Source organism: Apis cerana, linkage group LG9 (genome assembly GCF_029169275.1).
Source record: "Apis cerana isolate GH-2021 linkage group LG9, AcerK_1.0, whole genome shotgun sequence".
Lineage (NCBI taxonomy): Eukaryota > Metazoa > Arthropoda > Insecta > Hymenoptera > Apidae > Apis > Apis cerana.
This window is the reverse complement of record NC_083860.1, coordinates 11171345-11195757: the sequence shown is the minus strand read 5'-3', so window position 1 is coordinate 11195757 and position 24413 is coordinate 11171345. Positions and strand designations below refer to the sequence as shown.

At 38.7% G+C, this 24413-nt stretch overlaps 2 protein-coding genes across 3 annotated transcripts; both read right to left on the bottom strand.

Annotated features, from left to right (window-relative positions):
• Positions 1 to 1913: 1913 nt before the first annotated feature.
• On the bottom strand, positions 1914 to 13724 carry LOC108000609 (uncharacterized). Its single transcript, XM_017061048.3, has 4 exons — positions 13320 to 13724; positions 7743 to 8887; positions 5098 to 6708; positions 1914 to 2888 (listed from the first exon to the last, which is right to left on the bottom strand). Exons 1-4 carry the CDS (start codon positions 13332 to 13334, stop codon positions 2765 to 2767), a joined length of 2895 nt encoding a protein of 964 aa, XP_016916537.2. The 5' UTR covers positions 13335 to 13724; the 3' UTR covers positions 1914 to 2764.
• Positions 13725 to 18329: 4605 nt separating this feature from the next.
• Positions 18330 to 23714, bottom strand: LOC133666705 (uncharacterized). Of its 2 annotated transcripts, none has more exons than XM_062079673.1 (4): positions 22526 to 23712; positions 22345 to 22449; positions 22101 to 22283; positions 18330 to 21491 (listed from the first exon to the last, which is right to left on the bottom strand). In XM_062079673.1, exons 1-4 carry the CDS (start codon positions 23356 to 23358, stop codon positions 21392 to 21394), a joined length of 1221 nt encoding a protein of 406 aa, XP_061935657.1. In that variant the 5' UTR covers positions 23359 to 23712; the 3' UTR covers positions 18330 to 21391. The 2 variants fall into 2 exon arrangements, with proteins under 2 accessions (XP_061935657.1, XP_061935658.1); XM_062079674.1 differs by lacking the exon at positions 18330 to 21491 and adding an exon at positions 21542 to 21970 and having other exon boundaries at positions 22526 to 23714.
• Between the last annotated feature and the right edge of the window lie 699 nt (positions 23715 to 24413).

Sequence of the window (24413 nt, the reverse complement as noted above, 5' to 3'; positions counted from 1 at the left end):
TCTTTATATCGAATATAAATATATAATCGAATTTATGAATATGATAATCGAATCCTGGAAGAAGTATTATTATTAATATATTACTTATTTGGACGAGGAGCATTTTATCCATGTGACAATAAAGATACACGTGTATGAAGACGATAAAGAGGAGAGGAAGAAAATAAATCGAAGGTTGAAGATTGCATTTTCATCGCGTAGCAATATTTGATGATCGATTAATGATCATTTCTCACAAACTTTGTATCTGCTTTACAAGAAACAATACTCACGTTGAAGGAAAAGAAGCCTTGAAAGCATATCTCGACGATGCAGAGCAACAATCGGATGAACAGCAAGGCGTTCAAGCAATTTTTTATCTTGAATATTCAACGAGACAGAGGCCTCAAATTTGATCCGCGCTAAAAGATCGAGAAACCTTCGAAATTTCTCCTCGGAAATTTTTTCTCGTAATTTAAAAAAATTTCGAAGAACTCTTCTTGAGTGAGTATGGTTTACAAACAACATGTTAATTTTTGCTAATATCAAATTATATAGTATTAAAATAAAAGTAAAATAAATAGAATAAAGAAAATCTTTTAAAATAAAATATCACTTCGGTAATATAACTTAAAATTAGAATGTACATTCTTTTATTTTCAAAGTATATTTTTGTTTCGATCTTTCCCTAATATAAATAAGCCTTCTACTTTTTCTCAATTCCTCGAGAAAAAGGCGCGTCGAATATAACACAGTTGACGAATATATTGATGAACTTTTTAATATAAATTTTGAGATTTTAGATTTCTGTAATAACAATTCGTACGCTTTATTACACGATACTTTTTAATAAAATATTCCATTCGATTTTGTAAAATATTTCGTTTTTCTTTTCGTTTAGAACGAAAACTCGACTATTCACCTAAAAGTAAAAGGATTAAAGCGTTGAAAACATCTACACAATTCCTTCTGAAACTCCTTCCAACATTTTGAACCACTCCTCCTTCCCTAATTCACCAATCTCCTCAATCTACCCCTCAAAATCTGAAATTGGCCATACATGTGCACTACCAGCATAGCTATGAACGTATCCACTCTACCATTTGCATACAGATTGTAAAATATCCATCAGGATTCATGATTCTCCCTCGTCACGAGTTTGTCGCTCTGGCAAGCGTTCGAGCGGCCAGATAAACGTCAATGTCTTCAACATCGCAGCCCAATCTTACGTAGAACAACTTTATGACTTGAAAGCTTGACAGACACGAAGATCTCGATCTAATATCGAATATTCGATCCGAATATTCTACCAATTTCTATAACTTCATCATCAGCTTCATCGCGTTCACACCGGTTATGTTAACTATGGACAGATTCAGTGACCAACTCTTCCCCCATATGAAAAGTAGATTAGCTGATCCAAACACGATTATAACGGGTCAGATCAGACCCATGTTTCGCTGATTCCATCCCAGAATTATTTTTAATCCTGTGAACGTTTCTTTGGCACTCTTCGAGGCGATCGATTATCTTGATCCACGCTCGTTGAAAACTGCGAAGGAACTTACCCCACGTGGAAAATGTTGCGAACTATCCGAGTTGCAAGTTTCGCAAATTTCTCCTCCACTCTCCTCCCTATCCTCTTTTAATCGATCTCACGTTCCAACGGATGGAATGTCTTTGAGTTGAATGCCGCTTATTAAGAAGACTTCTTGTTCGAGAAGTGTTGTAAGAGAGAGAGAAGGCATCTTTCTCTTTCTGAATGTTTAATCGAATAACTTTTACCTTGGCAACTCCTTTTCATTCTTTTTCTTTTTCTCAGCAAGAAACTGGGAGAGAAATTTGGGGAAATTTATTCTCTCGGAATTAAATTGAACGAGGACAAAGATAGAAGTTGTTTTTATTGGAGGAGGTTGAAAAAAGGCTGAAGAAAATTGTGTAAATTATTATAAATTAGTTTATTCGATAGATATTGCAAATTGCGTACAAAATCGGATGAAATTTCTTTCTCGTATACGATATTATAATATTTATCGTTTATACCATATAAATTATTTACAATATTCGTTAAAGAACGGGAGAATTAAGTAACGAATCTGGTGATTGGAAGGAGGATATATTAATTTATTTTTTTATCACGCGGATTAAAAAAATGAATCGCGTGAGATATAATAAATACGTCGCTTAAGATGTACTATAAACCGTATTGCCCGTCGATTTCCTCGAGAAATCGGATTCTCGAGAAAAATCCGTTTAGAAAAAAGAAAAAAAAAAAAAGACAAGATCCCCAAAACGAGTACTCAAATTTGACCTAAATAAAAAGATATGGGATATAATAAGTGAAAAATATATGATCGAAATGATTTCGTTCTAACATTTAATAATAGCAGAGAATCTAGGTGAAATTTGAGATAACTTACGCGATCAGGTCCTCCGAGTAAAATGTATTTAATAATGTCTCTAAATTAAAGTATCTTAAATTACACAGGTTTATATTAAATAATATAAAAGTGGTAAATATGTACATATTTTGGCTGGTGCGATTTCGACTGGCTTTGCCCCACGAATTTTTTTTTCCAAAAATTTTCTTGCGAAACGAAAAATCTTGCGATTCTTTGCGATCGGGAGAAAAAATTTCCACGAGAAATTTTCGAGAACGAGGAGAGCAGGTCTGTCGAAGTGTCGAAGTGTCCGACGCTTTCACCGAACGCGCTCGTGAAATCGACGATTTATCATTTCCGCTTTCCTCCAGGAGGTGGGAGAGTCGAAGATCTAGAAGAAGGATCTAGAAGAAGACGTTCCCTGGCCTGGCTTGGGGGCACAGGAAGCTGGAACAATCGTGTCTTCGCACCGCGTCCATCACCTGTTGGAAATGGCTCGACACTTGGACGGCTGCACCTGGTTGAATTCTGCGAAAATCCCATCGTTCAACGAATATTAATAATGGCTGGTTGAGAAAATTCATTGGAAAAGGAGAGAGCTCCCATCGATATTCGAGGTAATAGAACGAGGATATGTAGTCAATATTCGATATAAAGATGTGTTAATAAATAGCTAGAATCGAAAATATTATTCACTGTTAAAAAAAAATCTGGCAAGTATGGGAAGAGTCCTTTTCTAAGATCGTCTATCTCCATTTTAAACGTGTTGTTGACAATCCTGACACTACACGTTACATAATAGTAGAAGAATTGTAATTTGAATATTGAATGTTAAAAATTATTTTCATTTAAAACTGGAAACTGAAATATTTTCGAAATTATCTATAGCACGTCTAATTTATTCGTATACGATTATTATCTCAACTTCACGAATACGAAATTACGTTTATAAATTAAACTATCGAATCGTAATCTATGCTAGTCTATTATGAAAAAATAAAAATTTTTATATTATATCGATATACCTTAGAATATTTTGAATTCTGTGATGCATCGAGGTTTAGATGCAGTGAAGAGGAAAATTTAATAGTCGAAATTATGAATAAAGTTATTTGGATAATTTATCGTTCGAAACATAATAATAATTGGAAATAATTACGTTAATCAAGCATTTTAATAAGTGATTACTCAAAGTAACTTTATTTAAAATTTTTAACGAGTTAATGCTGAATAAAGATCGATTGTGGATTAATGTATATGACGAATATCATGGTAGAGGAAAATGCGTATGAAAATAGGCCTTTCTTTCTACATTAACCAATCAGATCCGCATTCCTTCCGCGAGACTTCTTTTCACCAGTGAACAATAGTTATTTCTAGAACCGTAACGATAGGTTAGAATTGCATCGAATCGTACAAAATTGACGATTCGAACGTAACTATTTTTCAATAAATTCAATCATCGAAAAATCAATTTAAAAATCAAATTTTTCGATAATATATTATCCGATAAATCCGACGAGAAAGAGACGTTAATAAGCGGTTAGAATCGAAAATAGTTATTTCTCGAATCGTGACGGGTCAAAGTTGCATCGAATCGTACGAAATTGATAAATCGAACATTGTTTACATCGAGTGTGTGTGAGACGAATCTCGATGACGATTCGAACGTAATTAATTCTTCTCAAAATTTTCGATAAATCCGACGAGAAAAATACGTTAATAAACGGCTGGAAATAGTCGAAAATAGTTATTTCTCGAATCGTAACGATAGGTTAGAATCGCATCGAGTCATAGGAATTAATAGTTCGAACATAACTACCTTTTCTCAAATTTTTCGATAATATATTATCGATAAATCCGACGAGAAAGAGACGTTTATAAGTGATTGGAATCGAAAATAGTTATTTCTCGAATCGTGAGGACAGATCGAAGTTGTATCGAGCTGTACAAAATTGATAAATCCGACACAGTTTACATCGATGTGAAACGAATCTCGGCGATGATTCGTAATTACTTTTTCTCAAATTTTTCGATTTCTCCTGCTCGCACGAAACTCGAAACTCGAAGTTTGAACAAAGACATTAAAGGCAGACGAGTGCGGTAGTGAAGGAAAGAAGAAGCGGTTGGTCGGAAGCAACGGATAACTTTCTTCTCAGCTTTCGCCGGCGACGTCCTACTGACTGATTCGACTTTTACCTCTTAGCACAATTTCACTTTGTGCATATACGCGTGCACGCGTGTCGTGAATCTTCGTCGTGACAGGTGACGCGCATGTTCAGAAAAAACTAGAGAAAGAGTACGATGATAGGAAACCGATCTCGAATTTAAACGTCAAGTCTCGTCCTCGAAATATCGATCATAAAATTTCTACTCGAGCACGAGGTTTCACCATGAATCTCCAATCTACTCTCGTCGAATTCGCGATTCACCTATCGTTCTTACCCGAGATTAAATTTGACTAGATTAGATAGGAGGTGTATTTACAGATACGATATCTTCCAAAAAAAAAAAAAAAAAGGAAGAAAAAAAGATTACGATCTACGAAACCGAAAGATAAATGTCGAACGTAGTCGACTAATGCGTAACGTAATATGCTAATCAACGTGCACCGCTATCATTATATCACACGAGTGAACGAGTTCCTGTGTGTTTTGTAACCGTACAACTTTTTTTCAGGGAGGAAAACAATTCTTGGAAAGCATCGGCTGCCTCGATAAGTCGAGGTGATACTCACAGGCCCAAAAGGGCGGCCATTTTCTTCTCCATCGTAATAACAGCGTCTGGCCCTCTCTGGATCATGGTATCGCAAAATATCCTCTTTGCACAAGGCGTATTCGTCCAGTCTCCATCTATGTGGGCCACCTCCGCGATCTCGGCGTTCTCCAAATTCTGAAGCGCATCCTCCAATTCCTGATCGCTTTCTACGCTCCTCTTCCTCCTTCTCCTCTTTCTTCGTCTCTCGTCCCTTCCGTCCACCGAATTTCTCGCCTCCACAGAGTTCTTCGAGTCCGAATCTTTCGAATCGTTGCCGGGAAGAAATTTAGCCAGCGTGGAGCCACTGTCGATTATCAAAATGGCGGAATCCTCCTCCTCCTTCTCCTCGTTGGGGGAGGACTCTACTCGATCCGTCTCGATCTTTCTCCTCGGAACGAGAAACTCCGTCACGTCTACGCTTCCCTCGCGTGCTGGAAGATCTATCTCCACGATCTCGCTGATCGAATCGGCTCCCTTTCGTTGAAGACGTTTGTTCCTGATCAAATTTTTCAGATCCCCCTCGGCCTGGAACACGTCCAAGTAATTGGGGCTCCGTCTCTTTCTTAAACTCCGTTTCGAATCGTCCATCCTTTCGTCCTCCCTCCCCTTTCCTCCGTCCTCTTCCTCGACGATCAACAAAACTCCGTTTCCATCGTTCGACGTCCCAACCTTCTCTCCCTCGCCCTTCCTTTCCCCTTCCTCGAACAAGTACACGCCCCCGTCGTATATCGCTTTGTCTCCGCTTTTATCATCGTTCTCTCGCTCCCCGCCCCCCGCCGCTTCGTCCAAAGCTCTTCGATACTCGACCTCGGTCCCGGCCAACGCATCGCCCGATCTTTTCAACACGTCCACGTCCAAGTATCTACCGACGGCGACCGCTCCGATCCCGAGAGCAGCGCCCGAAGCAACGAGGCCAAGCGCCGGTATCAGGATGCTTGTGGTGCCGGATGCGACCGTGCCGACCTTGTCCTGGGCCTCCTTCCCCCGATTCGAGAGGCCCAAGTTTTGGGAAATTTTGTGGGTCGCCTCCACCAGGGGATCGATCACGGGTTTCGTGAATTGCGACATCTTCTCCACGCTGTTCGAGAATTGGTTCTTCAAGTTCTCGGAGATTTTCACCCAGAACGGGGCGTCGCTCGGCCTCTTCAACCCGTAGAAATGTTGATTCGGATAATAGTTCTTGGTTGTGTAAGTGTCGACGATATTCTTGTCGTTCAACACGTATTTCTTCTTCTGCCTTTGTTCCGTGAACGAGTATTGATTCTCCGGGAAATTGTCGGGCCGTTTCTTCTCGTTCTTCACGATCTTGGCCGGCTGGACGCCCAATTCCGGATGGGCGTATTGGAGGACGGGCGCTCTCGCGCCCGGTTTCAGGGCGATCGGCGCTATCTTCTGGCTCTCGGGCGTGTACAGCTGGGACACGGGGTAGACGGACACGCCGTCAGGGTGGAGCATCCGTTTGCGCCCGTTGCTTCGGTAGCTGTCGGTCCTCGCCTCGTACACCTCCGCTTTCAACGCCTCGTTTTTATAATTCTTGGGATCCCACTCGAAGAACACGTTCTTCCCTTCCTCCTCGTACTCCTTACCGTACCTGTTGGTTGATCGGAGATTACAAACGATAAATTATTCTTTTATCTCAATTTAATGTCTAATTCTAATAATTCTATCGAAAAATTCTATGATTCGTCGTGGAACAAATCCGTTGTTTAAATTTATGGATAAAAATAAAAAAAAGAGAAATTAATACGTATATGATAAGTAAGTTATCAAAATATCGCTTATCAGACGTATTTTATTGAATATATAATTATTTAGAAAATTAATCTTCAATGCGATTTAAACGGATATCGTAAATTAATTTCATTCTATAAAATACAAATTTTTACGCGCATGAACATATTGATTTATAGTGGGTTGTTCGGAAAGTAATTTCGTTTTTCCACACCAGTGTCGCTAGTCGAACATTTATCCAGCCAATTTCGTTCTAGAGTGGAAATTATTGGGTTGTTTGGAAAGTAATTTCGTTTTTCCACACCAGTGTCGCTAGTCGAACGTTTATCCAGCCAACTTCATTCGAAACCGTGTTATTATATATTTCGAAAGTTGGCATTTCATGGTTTACTTGTAAGAAAAATTGGTTCGATTCTGTTCGGTTGTCTTTCGTGTGTGATAATAACAAGATGCAAGATTAAAAGAAGCATTTTCGGCATATTTTTACGTTATATTACATTTTTATTACGGAAAAGGTAAGAATGCCGTTCAGGCAAGAAAAAAAGTTGTACGAAGTTTACGGAGAAGTTTATATTAATAGTACGAAACAGTGAAAAGTAGTTTTCAAAATTTCATTCCGACAATTTCGACGTTAAAGACGCATTCTGGTCGAAGTCGATGAAGACAAAATAAATCGATCGAAGCAAACCGATTCAAATTCGTCGAATCTGACTTTCGTTCGTGACTTTCGGTTTCGTTTCGAACAAAATTATTTCCCGAACAGCCCAATATAATGTAAAAATTTTTAATTCATCGACGACGGATACGAGCCTATTACCTTTCGCAAGTTTACAAGTGTGGACAAGTAATAATCCGAAATAACCCGAAAGAAACGATCTTAATTAAAAACCGTACCTTCTATTCACGTTCTGGAAGAACCTCTCGAACCTCTGCCTCTCCAAAACGTTCTCCGTCGGATAAAAGTTGGAACTGGGATCGCCCATCGTCCCATCCCCCCCGCTAGATCCCCCATCGTGGATCAATTTATTGTTGATCACCCGAGCGTTCCGCCATGTTTGAACCTTGTCGATCGGCTCGTCCGGGACCCTTTTCCCGTGGATCACGGGTGTACCATCCCCGTCCAACGTCATCGCCGACCTCTTCGGGTTCGTTTTCACGTTTATCTCCGATCTGACCATAACTTCCGCCGGCACGTTCTTTCCATCCCTGTTCTTGGACGCGTTCGCCCCGATGTTGGTCCTCGACGAGCGTACCTGGTGCGCCAGGAACGCGTAGCGCGCCCCCTCCTCGCTCTCTCCCCTCTCCCCCAACTCCAGTTTCCTCTGAGACCTGTCTTGAAAATGACGCGGCAACAACAACCCACCGGCAGGAAAGACAGGATCGAATCTCGCGTAGTTCGACCTCTCCTCGTTACTCGCGGCGCTGGTGGTGGTGGTTGCGGCGGTGCTCGTCTTCGAATTGGCTCGAAGTGGTTTCCAGTTCTGATATTCTTCGGTGCTCGACTCCTCGAGCCGGACCACGGCCCTTCCGTCCATACCCAGGGGCGTCCAGTTCCCGTAATCGATATTCCTCTCGCCGATAGGCGGCCGATCGTTCTCGTCCGTGTCCTCCTCCCTCGCCGATTCGTTGCCAGGTTTCGACAAGCTTTTCCGCCCCTCCGCCCCGTCCGACAGTTTCGCCCGCAGCTGCTCTATCTGCGCGTCTTCCAGCCTCTTCACCTCCTCTTTGCTCTTCGCCTCGGACTTCATCGACGCGTTCCGATACGTGCCGTTCTCCGCGTTTGTTATTATATCGGAATTGTGGGAATTTTCGAGATCCTCCAGGATGCTGGCCCTCGTCTCGTTCGTCACCGATTTCTCCCTACGTTTCACGATCAATGTGGCCACGTTCCCTTCGCTCGTGCGCACCTTCAACTCCTCGGTCTCGCCCGGAAGGCTTCGCGATACCTTCAGCATCGTTCTGGCGTAGCTCGGTTTCGGCAGATCCGCGGTATCGGTGTTCGAGGCGACCAACGTCATCGCCGTCAGAATGAACGTTATCTACAATAAGGAAACGTGGAAGAAGAAATTTTATCGCTCGGAGGGAACTCTGCGTTTCTTTATTCTCGATAAATTGGATAAATCTCTCGAGTCATTTTTTTTTATTCGATCGAGGCGCTTGGCAATCGTTTTACCCAGCGCATACGAATAAACCAACGCGCGAATTTATTCCGGCAAGGTTTTCGAAAGTCGGTCTCGCGATCTGTGCACGTCCCTCCGTGGAAAAAAATCGATCCTATGAAATTTCACGTTTTATACGCGTGGAATCGATTAAAATACGTGTTACGAGGTGCGTTGAAAACATGAGGTTAGCGGAAGAATATATCGCGCACGAACTATTTTTGAACGCGTACGTGCGTTCTATTTAGAGCCTCGTGCGATTGCAAGGATCAACGGATGGAAATATCGCGATTTGGATTTTTGGAAAGGATATTCGAAACGTTTCTACAGATTTTGGGGTGGAACTTCTTGTCAAATGTTCGTCGTACGTTTGTGCAGAGATTTCGTGGAATAGTTTCGTGATTTTCAAATGGATATGGGTGAAAGATGAAAAGTTGTAGGAAGTTGAATCTAATGGTGGATAATTGTTGAGATATATCGATATTTATTTTAATTATACCATCACGATAGGCAAAATTTAATAGTTGAAATTACGAATAAAACTGCTTCCATAAGTTACTTTGATAATTTATTATTCAAAATGTAATAATTGTAATGGCAACTGTAACAGTTACAGAATAATTGTTATTCAAGCATTTTAGTAAGTAATTACTCAAAGTAACTTTATTCGAAATTTTTAACTAGTTATTTGCCCAATTCTGGATATAGATCGTTGATTTTGAATTAATATGCGTGGCAAATAGTATGATAGAGACAAAAATCCGTGGAAATTTTTCTTTAAATTAACCAATCGGATTCACATTCCTTCTTTCCACTAAGTGAAAATTTAATAGTCGAAGTTACGAATAAACTTACTTCCATTTGAATTTATCATTCAAAAAGTAATTACAAAAATAATTGGAAATAATTATAATATCAAATGAACCAATTACATTTATTTTTTAAATTTTTAACTAGTTATTTGCCCAACTTTGGATACAAATCGTCGATTTTGAATTAATATACGTGACGAATAGCATGATAGAGGCAAAAATGCGCGAAAATACGCCTTTTTTAAATTAACCAATCAGATTCACATTTAATAGTCGAATAAAGTTATTTCGATAATTTATCGTTCAAAATGTGAATTACAAAAATAATTGGAAATAATGCCAAACGGATCAACTGTATTTATTGATTTTTAATTAATTGGTGCCGAATTTTTGATACACATCGTCGATTTTGGATTAATATATGTGACGAATGTAATATTTAAATAACGAAATAAATTCTTTCCACGAGACCTTCTTTCTTTCCAGTGATGGGGAAAATTTAATGATCGAAGTTGCTTCGATAAACAATATAATAATAATTATAATGACAAACTATACGAAATTATACTATAAAAACGGATCAACTAATAATTAAAGTAACTTTATTCGAAATTTTTAACCAATTACTTTTTCCAATTCTGTCACTAGATAATAACACTAGAAAATCACTAATCATCCACAGATGTCGTAGGCGATGTTGACGAAACGTTCGAGATAAAGGAATAATAGAGGAAATGTATTTTTCCCTTTTCCAATATACAAAAAATTATTAAACAGTTAGTTTGAGCGCGAATTTCGAAGAATATAAACTTAATTATTAAAATTAAAATTCTCCTCGAGTAACAATTCTTTGATAAATAATGTTACTCGAAATTTTCAATACTTTTACAATTATTATACCGATTACTTTTTCAACGAATATCAAATTTCGACAAGGCTTGGATCGATTCGATTCTATAAACTCGTATCATATATAATCCGTTATTGAAAACGAAAGGTTGGAGAATTTTTCGGCTCGGCTTGGAGCAGCTTTGGAATGATTTTTTAGGGTCGCTTTCACTTTTCGTATCGCGTCGTCGGAATACTTTATCGGTGAAACCCGATCGAGAAATTGGTATGGCAAAACCGTACGAATGATAAAAATCGGTGAAACCGCGGGATCGAGGAGGAAGATTTTTATCTCGAATTCCCAGACTCGTTTTGGGGAATTAGCATTGTAAATATTCGAGAAGGATATTTAAGAGGAGAAGTTCCACCCCTGACATTTCCAATATTCGTTCGTTTATTATAAAAAACAGGAATCCCGATATTTTCCATTCCGTTCATTCTTATTACAAATTGGAAATCGAATATGTACGTGTATACGTGTTATGCCTTTTGCGATCCTCTCGACACAGCTCTCGTGAAACTAACTAACTTTCGAGAGGAATACCTTCTAACCTGTAAAAAAGAACCCGTTTAATTGCACGGAACAAAAGAGGAATAACGCGCGATACATATTACACGCGATGAATCATCCAAGTAACTTTCTCCTCTACGCTTCCTCTTTATTTCCAAGTAAGATCAACCCGTCTAAACCCGTTTAAGGTTCACGTCGAGTTGTAGTCTCGCGGAACTGGAACGGGGATTTTCTCTCTCTCTCTTTTTAAAATACCTCGGGGACAAACTGGCGAGAAACTCCTTTTTTTGGTCTTTTTCTTCTTTATAAATCGTAGGGAGTAGGTTTGGATCGAGCAATTTTTTTTGATGAAAAAAAAAAAAAATTAGAATCAACGATTTAAAGCGAACGAAAAGACGGAGAGGAAGACCGATTGAGCTTAACGCTTGGACGAATGTTCGTACGAACTTGCGATTGATTATTCCCGCAGGAAGCGTAAGCGTTTCTCTCCAAGTCGAATCCACCCGTAGAGGCGGAGGTAATAGGCGGCGAGAGAAATTTAATGGCTCGCAGAAATCTCCGGTATTCTTGGCCCGAGATTAGAAAATAGCGATGCAGTAACCCGGCTGACTACTTTCTATTATTAATCCAATGATTATTCATATTTACAGGGAGCAACGCCATTGTCCAATCTTCATTGCTCGGTGTTATTTTTATTTCGAGAAGAGAGGAGAAATTTCTTCTCCTCCTTTCCCTCCTCCCCCCCTCTCCCTCCTCCTCGAGTTGAAAAATCGTGTTCAAAGAAGATATTACTTCGCGTATATGTGTGTACGTGTATCTTGTTGTTATCAGGACGGAACGTTCAAAATTTTTCTTTCTCTCAGTGAAACAGCGAGCGAACGAAGCGAGTTTATCGTTCCGACTGATATAATATACGATATACGATTCAAAATCTCGTTTTCTGTTCGAAAAATTGGAAAATTTTTTTTTCCTCCCTCGAGTTAAGTCGAAATGAGAAATATTCTACGGGGAGAAGAAAGGAAAGATAACATTAACATTGGACCGGGGAGTCTAGTCTCTCGACAAGTGAAATGGAACGACATGCTTTCGCGCAATACGCACGCGTCAACGACGAGACGATCCACTTTTTCCATTCTGCTGACTTTCCTCCGTCATCCACGCCCGATTACGAGAAACCGCTAATCGATCTTTCTTCGTTGATTCCTCGCCATTTTCAATCTCTCTCTCTCTTTCTTTGAGATACGAAATAAAATGTAACCAACTCGAGTGCTGCACGGAATTTATCATTGGACGGATTTAAATGGAAACGAAATTAAGATTTTTCGAAATTATATAGATTACGTGGGAATTTTTCTTCCATCGCAACGTTAATTGCGTGGTAACAAAGTAAAACGACGATTAATCGAAAGGAAACGCGCAACTGATTTAAAAACCTTCGTATCTTCCTTCCGTTAAATGTAATTATTCTCTCTGCTTTCGAAACTTGCAATATATACGTGGAAGTATCTGTGGAAGATGGATGAATATTTCGCCGTAGAAACCAGATATACAATCGTTGATGTTTCCAGCCGACAGTTAAGAAAAAACGGCAAGAATTATTGTAGCAGGAAAGAGCGTAAAAGTAAATAGCGAGAGGTTAATTCTTGTCCACGGTCGTTGATGCGTGAAAAGATTCCTGCATTACCGAGCTCACGGGAACATGAAAATTGCAACCAGTTCGACTAACGAACGACGCGCGATTAATTTCGTACGTTGGATGGTGGCCCCGATCCGTCGGTGTCGCCGCCGTTTTCCGCCCCAGAAAACCGGTGGATCGTGCATTCGTTCTCTCTCTCTCTTTCTCTGCTAATTAACGATCATTCTTTTGTCTCTCAACTTTTGTCACTGAGACGTGAAATGGCTGAGTCAGGGAATAATAAACCGCAATGTGGGCGTTACGAGACGCATAATGGAAAAAGGAATCAGTGCATGCGAATTCGACTTCCGACTAATTCTTCGAACCACTTCGAATTTTCCAACTAACGATACCGAAATTTTCGTTCGAAATAATAGGAAATGGATAAAGAGCGAGAATAGAAAAAAAGGTATGTTATATAAATACCTTGAATATGTCCATATTTCGATAACTTCAGCGTAGTTAACTTCGATCCAGTGTCGATCCAGAGTGCTCGATCGAAGATTCGATTCGGTGTCCAGTCACGAAGTAACAAAAGAGACAGAAAATATCACAAATATATATATATTACATATATATATATATATATATAAAATAGAATCAGATCAGATCCGCATGATAGGCGGGAGAAGAGACGCGCGTTTTTCGTCGATCGTGCGGATGGAAGGCGAGTATTTTATTCTTTTTTTTTTTTTTTTTTCCCCTTTTTTTTCCCCCAAAGGAAAACGGAGAGAGGAGGCCTGCTCCTACGCACCTGTTGACTCCCGGAATATCTTGGCGAGACTGAGGAAGGCGCTCAGTCGGCGGCTCCTCGTGTCTCCGACGAAGGACCGGCACTTCTCTCCGACCTACTTCCCGCGTTCGCCTTCGCCTTCTTCCGTCCCCACGTTCTTTCGCGTCTCTCCCCCTCGATCCCGATTTTTCCAAATCGGTCCCCGAAAAATTCGATCGACGATCATCGTCGAGTTATTCTTTCTTTTTCTTTTTTTTTTTTTATCCACCATTCTCTTTGGAAAAGTTTTTAACGAAAAAGTCAAGAAATTTTGACTGTTTAGAGGGATAGGAAAAAATTTGTTCAAGATATCAAAGGACAGGAAATTAGGAAATGGAAAGATGATTTTTGTATTTTGAGTGGAAGATCATCGAATTTTTCTTTTCTTTTTCTTTTTCTTTTCTTTATCAGTTCCTTTGTCGATTTTTAATGGAGGATTAGAGGATAAACGAAATTAAAAATAGAAAGATAATTTTTATATTTTGAATGATAGAAAGATCGTCCAATTTTTCTTTTCTTTTTCTTTTTCTTTTCTATCAGTTCCTCGTCGATTTTTAATGGAGGATCAGATAAACGAAATTAAAAATAGAAAAATAATTTTTATATTTTGAATGATAGAAAGATCGTCCAATTTTTCTTTTCTTTTTCTTTTTTTTTTCCCCTATCAGTTCCTTGTCGATTTTTAATGGAGGATCAGAGGATAAACGAAATTAAAAATAGAAAGATAATTTTTATATTTTGAATGATAGAAAGATCATCGAGTTTTTCTTTTCTTTTTCTTTTTTTTTTTCTCTATCAGTTCGTTGTCGATTTTTAATGGAAGATGAACGAAATCTATTCAGAATACCAAAGGACAGACACGAATTAGAAATAGAAAAATGATTTTTATATTTTCATCAAAAGATTTTTTTTTTTTTCCCTATCATTTTTTTCCTCACTCGATCATTTTGTATCGTTCGTTCGACCCGATCCGATTAATTCCATCCCCTGACACGATAAAGAATCGAAATTCATGAAAATTAAGGTTCGAAATTTGCCCGAGCCGCCACTTTCTCCGTTCACAGACACGAAAACGAAACGTTAAGTGTACGGAGGAGAGAGAGGAGTGGGTTTCGAGGGGCGGAGAGGAGGAAGGAAGAAACTTTGCGAAACTTTGAGCCGGTCTGGTTTTCAAGTTCACGAACAGCGAACCGGAAAAGACGTGTCGGGTTCAGGGACCCGGCAGTGAAAGTCCATCGACGACGACGACGACGACGACGAAGAAGAAGAGAAGGAACGAAGTTGGCGGGTTTCGTGAAATTTCTTTTCTGAACGAAGGACCATAACTTCCTCTGCTTCCACCATTGCTAAATCGTTAATTAACGCGCGAGCTTCGTGAAATTTCCTTTTTCTGAACGGAAATCGATTATGAATGATGGAACGATCGTCTCGCGATGCAAGAAGCCGTGCGATATTTCGATTCCAGATTTTTTTTATATTTTATAAATTTCCTCCTCGTATCCTCCGTATATTTTAATTTATTTTTTCTTCAGATCAGCGCTATATTGATCCTCAAGAACAGCAATCGTAAACGAACAGACTCGATTTCTTTAATATATTTCTATTCCGTAAATTGCCGAAAGATTCGAAATCGAGATAAAGAGAGGGCGATTTGCAAACATTTAAAATCTTAACACGATTCTAGCGATCGTCTAATCGATCCATTAGATTAGGATCGTTAATCATACCGATTTGCATATCGATAGCATCGATACAACAGGCTCGCAATAAATTCGATTATCGCGAATGAATATTCAATATTCTTATTTTACGCCTCGAGGAATATATTAAGACCAGGGTTAAAAACTTAATTATTTTAAAATTGCTCAATTATCCGCCATACCTGTGTCTTTTGCCTCGCTTTCTACCCGATCATCTTTTTCGAATACACGAGAACAAAAACGTTGAAACCGTAAATTATTATTACTGTTCCAGCATTAATGATCGAAACCATAAATCGCTTCCGACCAATTTTTCCTATAAATTTAACGACTTCCTCTCCTGTAACGATTTTGTTTCAATTTATACCTCTTCTTCCCGATTATTTATCGATCAATCTATTAAATCGAATATTGAACCGAGTCAGAATCAGAACGGTTGAAGAAATGGCTTGGCTGCGAGCATCAGGTCTCCCTTTCGTATTTTATCTCTGCCATAATAAATAGAGATAAATTCGGGAATTTGGAATGGAACGTTTGCTTCTCTTCGTGCGTTTTTGAATATTTTCAGATTCGACAAATTTTCTGCTTGTCGAGATTTCCATAGATATAATCATACCAAAGGAAAAAAAGTGTAAACGGCGGATTCATAATTGAATCCGTTGAGAAAGTTAACCAGTTAAAAACGTTTGGAACGATAAATCATCGAGATATATTCTATTCGTAGCTTCAATTATTTTGACTCGTCGAAAAAATGGAGGAAATGAAAAGATTCAATCTCGCACGATTCAATTTTAATCTATCTTTAGGATTGGAGGAATAAATTTCGGTTCCAGCCGCTTATTAACGTGTTTATTTCGTCGGATTTATCGATATCGAAAAATTTGAGAAAAAATAGTTACGTTCGAATCGTCAATCTCGATGCAACTTTGATCTATCCTCGCGATTCAAGAAATAATTTTCGACTATAGTTGCTTATTAACGTGTTTTTCTCGTCGGATTTATAGATATCGAAAATTTTGAGAAGAATTAATTACGTTCGAATAATCGAATAATCGAGATTCGTCTCGCACACGTTCGATATAAACGATGTTCGATTTATCAATTTCGTACGATTCGACGCAATTCTAACCTATTCTCACAATTCGAGAAATAACTATTTTCGATTTTAGTTTATTAATACCTTTTTCTCGTCCGATTTATCGATAATATATTATCGATAAATTCTAGAAAAAGTAAGTACGTTCGAATCATCAATTTCGTATTATTCAATGCAATAACCTATAGTCACAATTCGAAAAATAACTATTTTCAACTCCAGCCGCTTATAAACGTGTTTTTCTCGTCCGACTTATCGATAATATATTATCGATAAATTCTAGAAAAAGTAAGTACGTTTGAATCATCAATTTCGTATTATTCAATGCAATTCTAACCTATAGTTACAATTCGAAAAATAACTATTTTCGATTCTAGCTTATTAACATCTTTTTCTCGTCCGATTTATCGATAATTTCTAGAAAAAGTACGTTCGAATCAATTTCGTATTATTCAATGCAATTCTAACCTATAGTTACAATTCGAAAAATAACTATTTTCGACTCTAATTTATTATACGTCTTTTTCTCATCGGATTTATCGATGATATATTATCGAAAAAATTTTACGTTGGAGTCATCAATTCTGTATTATTCAATACAATTCTAACCTATTCTCACAATTCGAGAAATAACTATTTTCGACTTTAGCTTATTAACATTTTTTTCTCATCGAATTTATCGCTATCGAAAATTTTGAAAAGAAGTAATTTCGTTCGAATCATCGTCGAGATTCGTCTCACACACGTTCGATGTAAACGATATTCGATTTATCAATTTCGTACGACTCGATGCAACTTTAACCCATCGTCACAATGGAATTCAAACCTCGTCTCTTTCTCATCGGATTTATCGATAATATATTATCGAAAAATTCTAGAAAAAGTAAGTACGTTCGAATCATCAATTTCATATTATTCAATGCAATTCTAACCTATAGTTACGATTCGAGAAATAACTATTTTCGATTCTAGCTTATTAACATGTTTTTGCTGTCGAATTTATCGATGATATATTATCGAAAAATTTGATTTTTGAATTGATTTTTCGATGATTGAATTTATGGAAAAATAGATACGTTCGAATCGTCAATTTCATACGCCTCGATGGAATTCTAACCTATCGTCACGATTCGAGAAATAACTACTGTTCATTGGTGAAAGAAAGAAGTCTGGCGGAAGGAATGCGGATCTGATTCAATTGAAAGGAAACGTTTATTTTTACACGCATTTTTCTCTTTAGCTTTATTAATCTAAAATCGACGATCTTTATCCAGAATTGGGCATTCGTTGAAAAAATAACTTGTTAAAAATTTCGAGTAAATTACATTAAGTAATTACTTATTAAAATGCTATAATCGTTTGGCGTTAAAATTATTTCCAATTATTATTACATTTTGAAGGATAAAATATCGACTATTCGTAACTTCAACTATTAAATTTTCTCTATCAAAGGAAATCTCGCGGAAAAATGCGGATCTGATTGGTTAATTTGAAAACGCCTATTTTAACACGCATTTTTATTTCTACCATGGTATTCGTCACGTATTACATTAATCTTTATCCAGAATTGGGCATTGGTCGTTGTTAAAAATATTGAATAAATATTGATTCATTTGGCATTACAATTATTTCCAATTATTTTTGCAATTACATTTTGAACGATAAATTATCCAGGTAATCTTATTCGTTCTTCTTCAATTAAATTTTCCCCATCACTGATTGAAAAAAGTCTCTCACGGAAGAGATGTGGATCTAATTGATTAATTCGAGGAGAAACGCCTATTTTTCTCTCTGCCGTAGTATTCGTCACTAATGCAAAATCGACGATCTGTATTCAGAATTAACTCTGTTAAAAATTGGGAGTAAAGTTTCTTCGAATGATTATTTATTAAAATTGAAAATAACATTGAATAACATTTATTCGTAACCGTTATAATTGATCTTATTACAAATTATTTCCAATTGTTATTATCACGTTCCGAACGATAAATTCGTAACTTCGATCCATTAAATTTTGCCCGCCACTGGCGTGGCATCGGATTCCGGAAGGTCGAGGAAGGTCGCAACGCCACGTTGCCGAGAGAAGACGATCGGCCACTTTCTTTTTCTCGCAACAACCGTTTAAGTGGTCTCGGAAGCTGGGAATGATTTACTTTGCTTTCTTGTCCATTTTACACGGCACACTTTTTTTTCCTCGCCCGTATATTTATTTTTCTTGTGAGAAATTTATGCTTCGTTATTACCGCATGTTCTTATGCACACTCGATCAACGTGTGAGAAATATATTTCCTATTCTAGTTTCTCACCTTGCAAAATTTACTTGTAAACAATTTTTCTCGCCATATTCTTTTCTGAATATCGAATATTCAAATTCAATCCAAGAATAATTGAAAAAATAATTCTGCCAATTCGATTCTCCCGTGATATTTCGATAAGAAAGAAATAATTTCGAAAGAAGATAATATCGTCCATCGTTTCAATATCGTATTATGGACATTCTCAACGTCGGACAACGTCCTTCGATAGAATTCAGCGACCTCTCCGCATCGTTAAAGAATAATAAACGCGTGTACCCATTGTTCTCGACACGATTCACGAAGGCCTCTACGTACGTTTTCCAATATCGTTCAACTCGTCGCGCTCGTTTTCCTTGACATACCTCGGGAAGACGAGCCCACGCGTCCTCATACCCGCCATTCCAAGGATCGCCTTTGCGAAATAATCAGTTGAAGAATAAAATTTGCAAGGAGAAGGAGAGGGAAGAAAAACGGAATATCGAGGAAATTCGCCGGGGAAGAGAAAGCGGAGGTACGAAAATCGAAAATTATTCAAATCCTTCCAATTGTGCTCGTCAACGTTCTTCCTATCGTAGGAGATCGATATCGACGTTTATATGCTTGTCGATTTCCACACTGGTTGGAAAACCACGTCTCGTTTTTGCATAAATTAATAATACTTTTTAATCGTTTAGTTTTTTTTTTTTTAGAAGTTGTTTAACATCTCTTACACTCTTTCTTAATAAATCGATCCGACCTTCGATTCATACCGTGCAATCTCGAAAATTGCATCCTTTTGATACAACAGCGTTTAAGCGTGTAATCTCGCGCGAAAGGAAGGGAATGTTAAGCAAAGAACGACAATGGAAGGAACGACAATCGTTGCATCTGATTCCTTTCTTCGATTTATATTTGCACTTGTAAAAACTTGTTGTTGTGTTCCCCGTCTATGAAAGGAAAAATCTAGATCAATTCGATTAATTCATTAACTAGTACTCTTCGAAGCAACCGATTTTTAAAACATCGATCTTTTTTCTTTTTTAATAAGATAACTCTTAAAAAGTATTCCACACATAGAAAGAGAGAAAGAGAGAGAGAGAGAAATAGAAGAAAAACTTGGAGTCCCGTAACGTTGCGCGAGCACACAGAAATCGTTTCTCCAATCGTTTATCGCGCAAAAGCCATTTAAAGTCGTCTCGTTAACACAATTCCCGGGACGATAAGAAGTTGGAACGAGTGTGCACTGCACATCTGCATCGCCGACTTGATGGCCGGAAATCCCAGCTTATTCTTCATTTTTTTTTTTTTTTACCAACGCGTTATAGACAGAGGATCTAAAAGTGGAACGACGATCGATAAAAAGTGGCTCACTTTCGATGCTCACGTTCGAAACTTTCTTATCTTATCCGCCATCTAAGACCGATCTTTATCCACCGTGTCGTCGTAAAACAGACACAGGGAATTCCGCGAAAGTGTGTTTATTATTATAAGGAAGAAGGGAGGGGAGGAGGAAATAGAGGATAATTAGAGATAAGTGGGCGTAATTGGCGAACTTTCCACGTTCCACGGTGTGTTCTTTCTTCTCGAGTGGGAACGTTTTATTTTTGTTTTCTTTCGATCGACAACTGCGACCTCTTCTTTGCCTCGTTAATTCCTTTGTCGACCACTTGGCGCGTGCGTGGCATTTAATTGTCGACGACGTGAAGAAACGACCGCTCGTGGGAAAGAGAAGACCGATCTCGCTCGTCTCGTTTAGTGGATCGTCGAAGCGTAATTTTTAAATACGTCGTCGATAAGGATCGATATTATACTTTTTTCGCATCGAGCGAGAAATTGGATCGAGCGGATGGCCACGTGAAAGGATCGATCGAAGGCGACGAAAGAACGTATCCGGAGAAGTTTACGAAGGAGAAAATGGAGAAATGAATCGTTCGAAATATCCAAGACTTTTTCTCTCTCTCTCTTTTTAATAACGTTTTCAACGCCATCGATGATGGAAACTCAACTACTTTTCGCTTTCGCGAAAAAACTCGTCCTCGATCCGTTAAAACCTGTGTCTACATTTAATCGTTCGGAAAATAAAAATCTCTTTATCTTCGATGATCCCTTTCCAAACAGATAGATAATTTTTCGATTTTGATCTCGTTGAAAATTCCGTAGACATAAAATTCCCGAACATAGAACACGTGTATATAGTCGACCTAGTTGCACGCAAGTGTGACTACTTTCGCTTGTGTATCGAGCAGAGGCGAGCACGAGGCGAAACAGAGATGCCAGAGGATAATCGTTTCATCGATAATCGGTCAAAGCTGCTCCCTTGTTCGCTCGATCTTTCCTCACTTTCGAACAACAGCAAGAGTCACACGGACTTTCGATAGAACTCGATAGAGTGGATACAAACTCGTTCGCAATTGTGAAAAAAAAAAAAAATATGAATGAATAAATAAAGAGTCGGTAGCTACTTTTACGCTCGGAGTTTCTACACTTCTGTTTCTTCGCCTTTTATTTTTTTTTTTTTTTTATTATCCTATCGTTTGGAGAAAGTTGAACGTCGGTAATGTAGCAGTTGGCTTCAATTTTTCACCGGGGGAAAATTGCTCGCATCCGTGTATTTAACACTGTTACCGTTGTCTTTTTTTTTTCTTGATTCGAGATCAGAGGGGAGATTGGCAGGGGACGTTGGCGCAATCCCTCTTCTTCACCGCTTTGAAAACTTCGTGAAGACCGCTCTTCTTCGCCGTTGCAGTCGATGTTCTAGCGATAAATAATAAAAAAAAAAAAAAAAGGAAAGAAAAAGAAAAAAATTTCGTGAAAATTTTCCGCCAAAGCGAATGTATTATCGACAACAATCGTAAATAAATTCGTGTTATCGTTGCCATTGTTTCTCGCGCGTTAAAAATCGAGAAGAGAAGAAAATTGGAACCGGTTTTTTAAAAAGCAAAATTGTCCTCTTTTCTTTCTCTCTCTCTCTCTCTTTCTCTCTTTCTTTTTTATCTCGCGTAGTTAGAAAGATGATAAAAGAATCGGCTTTAGACGGATCATATAAACGCTTTTAAACACTGCCTTCGTTGTTCCACTTCTGTAATTGCAATAGACGGCAATCGGTCGTTAAGCCATTAAAAAAGTGCTCTTCCGACCAAGTGCTCAACTGTAAACGAACGCCGTTTTAATAAGGCGATTTTAAACGTTCCATTTAACGTCAATCTTCATTTCTCATCGCTCTAACCGCTCTTCTAACGTTCGTAAGAGGACCCATTTTTCCATCGAAGCAGAAAGTTCAAATCAACCGATCATCATCATTATTATTATTATTATATTTTTTAAAAACTCTATCCCCAATCCTAAGAGAAATAACGAAATTACCTGGTCGCCAAATTCCACAAGATATTCTGCAACACGGTCGATCCGGCGTCACCGCCAGCAAGGATCACGCGGCAAACGGATCTCTCCTCGCAATCCTCCGTCTGCGTATCCACGAATCGCGCCTGTTTGTGCTCGACCGGTAGCTCGGCGACCCTCCATTTCGACAGGACGATATTGGGCTGGCTGGAATTATTTTTTCGCGATTGGAATTTCGGTTTGCTCCGAAAATTGCGTGGACACTTACGTGGCGTTGTCGACCTTGACCACGTTCGGAGTGAGGGCAGCTATGAGCAGGCCAAGGGGCAGGATCGTGCCGATCAAGTGGAGGATCTTCGTCCAGGGTTCCACCCTGCGATGGAACAAAGAGAATTGGAAATTAAACCGGTGTGTGAGTGGATAAAACGGAGATACATGGATAGAGATACCTTTTCTTAACGGGATAAGATGGGCCGACGACGTCGACCTGTTGATATCCGTGTGGCTGATAAACGGTGTAAGGAAACGTTCTGGTCCTGGTGAACGAGGATTCTTGGACGTAAACCAGCCCGTCGCCCGGCTTCTGGAAATCGAGCGAGCCCGCCTGTTCACTTGGACGATCGTGAAACGCTGTCGAATAAGGAAACGGCGCGTTCGAGGTTGTCGAATCGGCGTACGAGTGAAACTTGGACGGTTTGCCCCAACTCGCCGCCCCCTGCTCGAAAATCTGTTGGCCCTGCGGCTCGAGTGATTGCGTGTCTTCGCCCCTGTCGTATCCGGGAACCTCGTCGCGGAACGTGACGCGATCCTTTCGCGCCCCTTCGAGCCTCCCCTCCTCCTCCACGGTCTCGTATAAATTTTGACCGATCGGCTCGAGGGCCAAGCGTTTCGAGTCGTACGACTCGTCCCTCGTCGCCCCTCCCTCGTTGAAACGGCGTGGAGCGTCGAAGGGGTCGTTGATTCTGGACTCTTTGATCTCGCCCAGATGAAAGCTCGGTCGAAACTCTTCCCTGGTCACGTTCTCCCCGTTGATGGACAACGTCAGTTTTCGATACGTTTCCATCGTGGTGATGGTGGTGATGGTGGTGGAATTCGGCTCCAAAGGGAATCGATCCGCTTGCTCCTTGATCGGGGAGGAGGAGGAGGAGGATTTCTCGAGCGAGTGTTGGACAGGAGTCGCGCGTTCCTCGTCTCGAGTTGCGTTTCGTGTTTCGAGGCCGAGAGTCGGGAAGGTGGCGTTCAGAAGCAAGGCGAATAAAAGGAGCAGCGTTCGACGATTCATGGCGTTGCTCGGTTGCTCGACTAAACGGGATCTTTAGCGTATCCCCGTTCTTTAAGATCGCGAGAGACCGTCATTAACGCGAGTTTCTCTAAAAAGCGTGAAGGCGAAATCACGTCTCGTTAATCGTGAAGCTTTACTCCAATTGTTGAGCAGACGAATTGGCCAATTTAGTTCCATTAGGCGAGGTGTTGGGGGAGGAGCAAGATTTTGATTATTGTTCGTAACGTATGGAATGAAACGAGAACGTTTGAAACGGAAATGGAATTTGAGCATGGACGGAATTCTTTTATAGATAATTGTTGATTGTTCATCCGTTGAAAAAGTTAATTTGTTAGGAATTTCGAGTAAAGTTATTTTGAGTAATTGTTACGATTTCTCATTAGAATAGTTATTTTCAATATTATTATTTTCGTTTCGAACGAAATAATTTTTCCAATTTACGCGTATTTTTTTCTATTATGGTATTTGTTGAAAAAGTTAATTTGTTAGAAATTTTGAGTAATTGTTACGATTAGAATAATTATTTTCAATATTATTATTTTCGTTTCGAACGAAATAATTTCTATTATGATATTCGTTGGAAAAGTTAATTTGTTAGAAATTTCGAGTAAAGTTATTTTGAGTAATTGTTACGATTAGAATAATTATTTTCAATATTATTATTTTCGTTTCGAACGAAATAATTTATCCGTATTTTTTTTTCTATTATGATATTCGTTGGAAAAGTTAATTTGTTAGAAATTTCGAGTAAAGTTATTTTGAGTAATTGTTACGATTAGAATAATTATTTTCAATATTATTATTTTCGTTTCGAACGAAATAATTTCTATTATGATATTCGTTGAAAAAGTTAATTTGTTAGAAATTTCGAGTAAAGTTATTTTGAGTAATTGTTAGAATAATTATTTTCAATATTATTATTTTCGAGCGAAATAATTTAACGAAAAAATCGACGATCTTTATCCAGAGTTGGATTAACTGGTTAAAAATTTCGAATAAAATTACTTTAAGTAAAATTTTATTACAATTATTTCCAATTATTATTACGTTACGAT

Coding starts and splice junctions, on each gene's coding strand:
- LOC133666705 (XM_062079673.1), bottom strand. CDS start 23,358: ATGAATCGTCGAACGCTGCTCCTTTTATTCGCCTTGCTTCTGAACGCC. Junction 22,284..22,344: donor GTCAAGGTCGACAACGCCAC/GTAAGTGTCCAC, acceptor AAATAATTCCAG/CCAGCCCAATATCGTCCTGT. Junction 21,492..22,100: donor TTGTGGAATTTGGCGACCAG/GTAATTTCGTTA, acceptor ATTTATCGCTAG/AACATCGACTGCAACGGCGA.
- LOC108000609 (XM_017061048.3), bottom strand. Junction 6,709..7,742: donor TTCCAGAACGTGAATAGAAG/GTACGGTTTTTA, acceptor ATCAACCAACAG/GTACGGTAAGGAGTACGAGG. Junction 2,889..5,097: donor ATGGCCGCCCTTTTGGGCCT/GTGAGTATCACC, acceptor GGATTTTCGCAG/AATTCAACCAGGTGCAGCCG.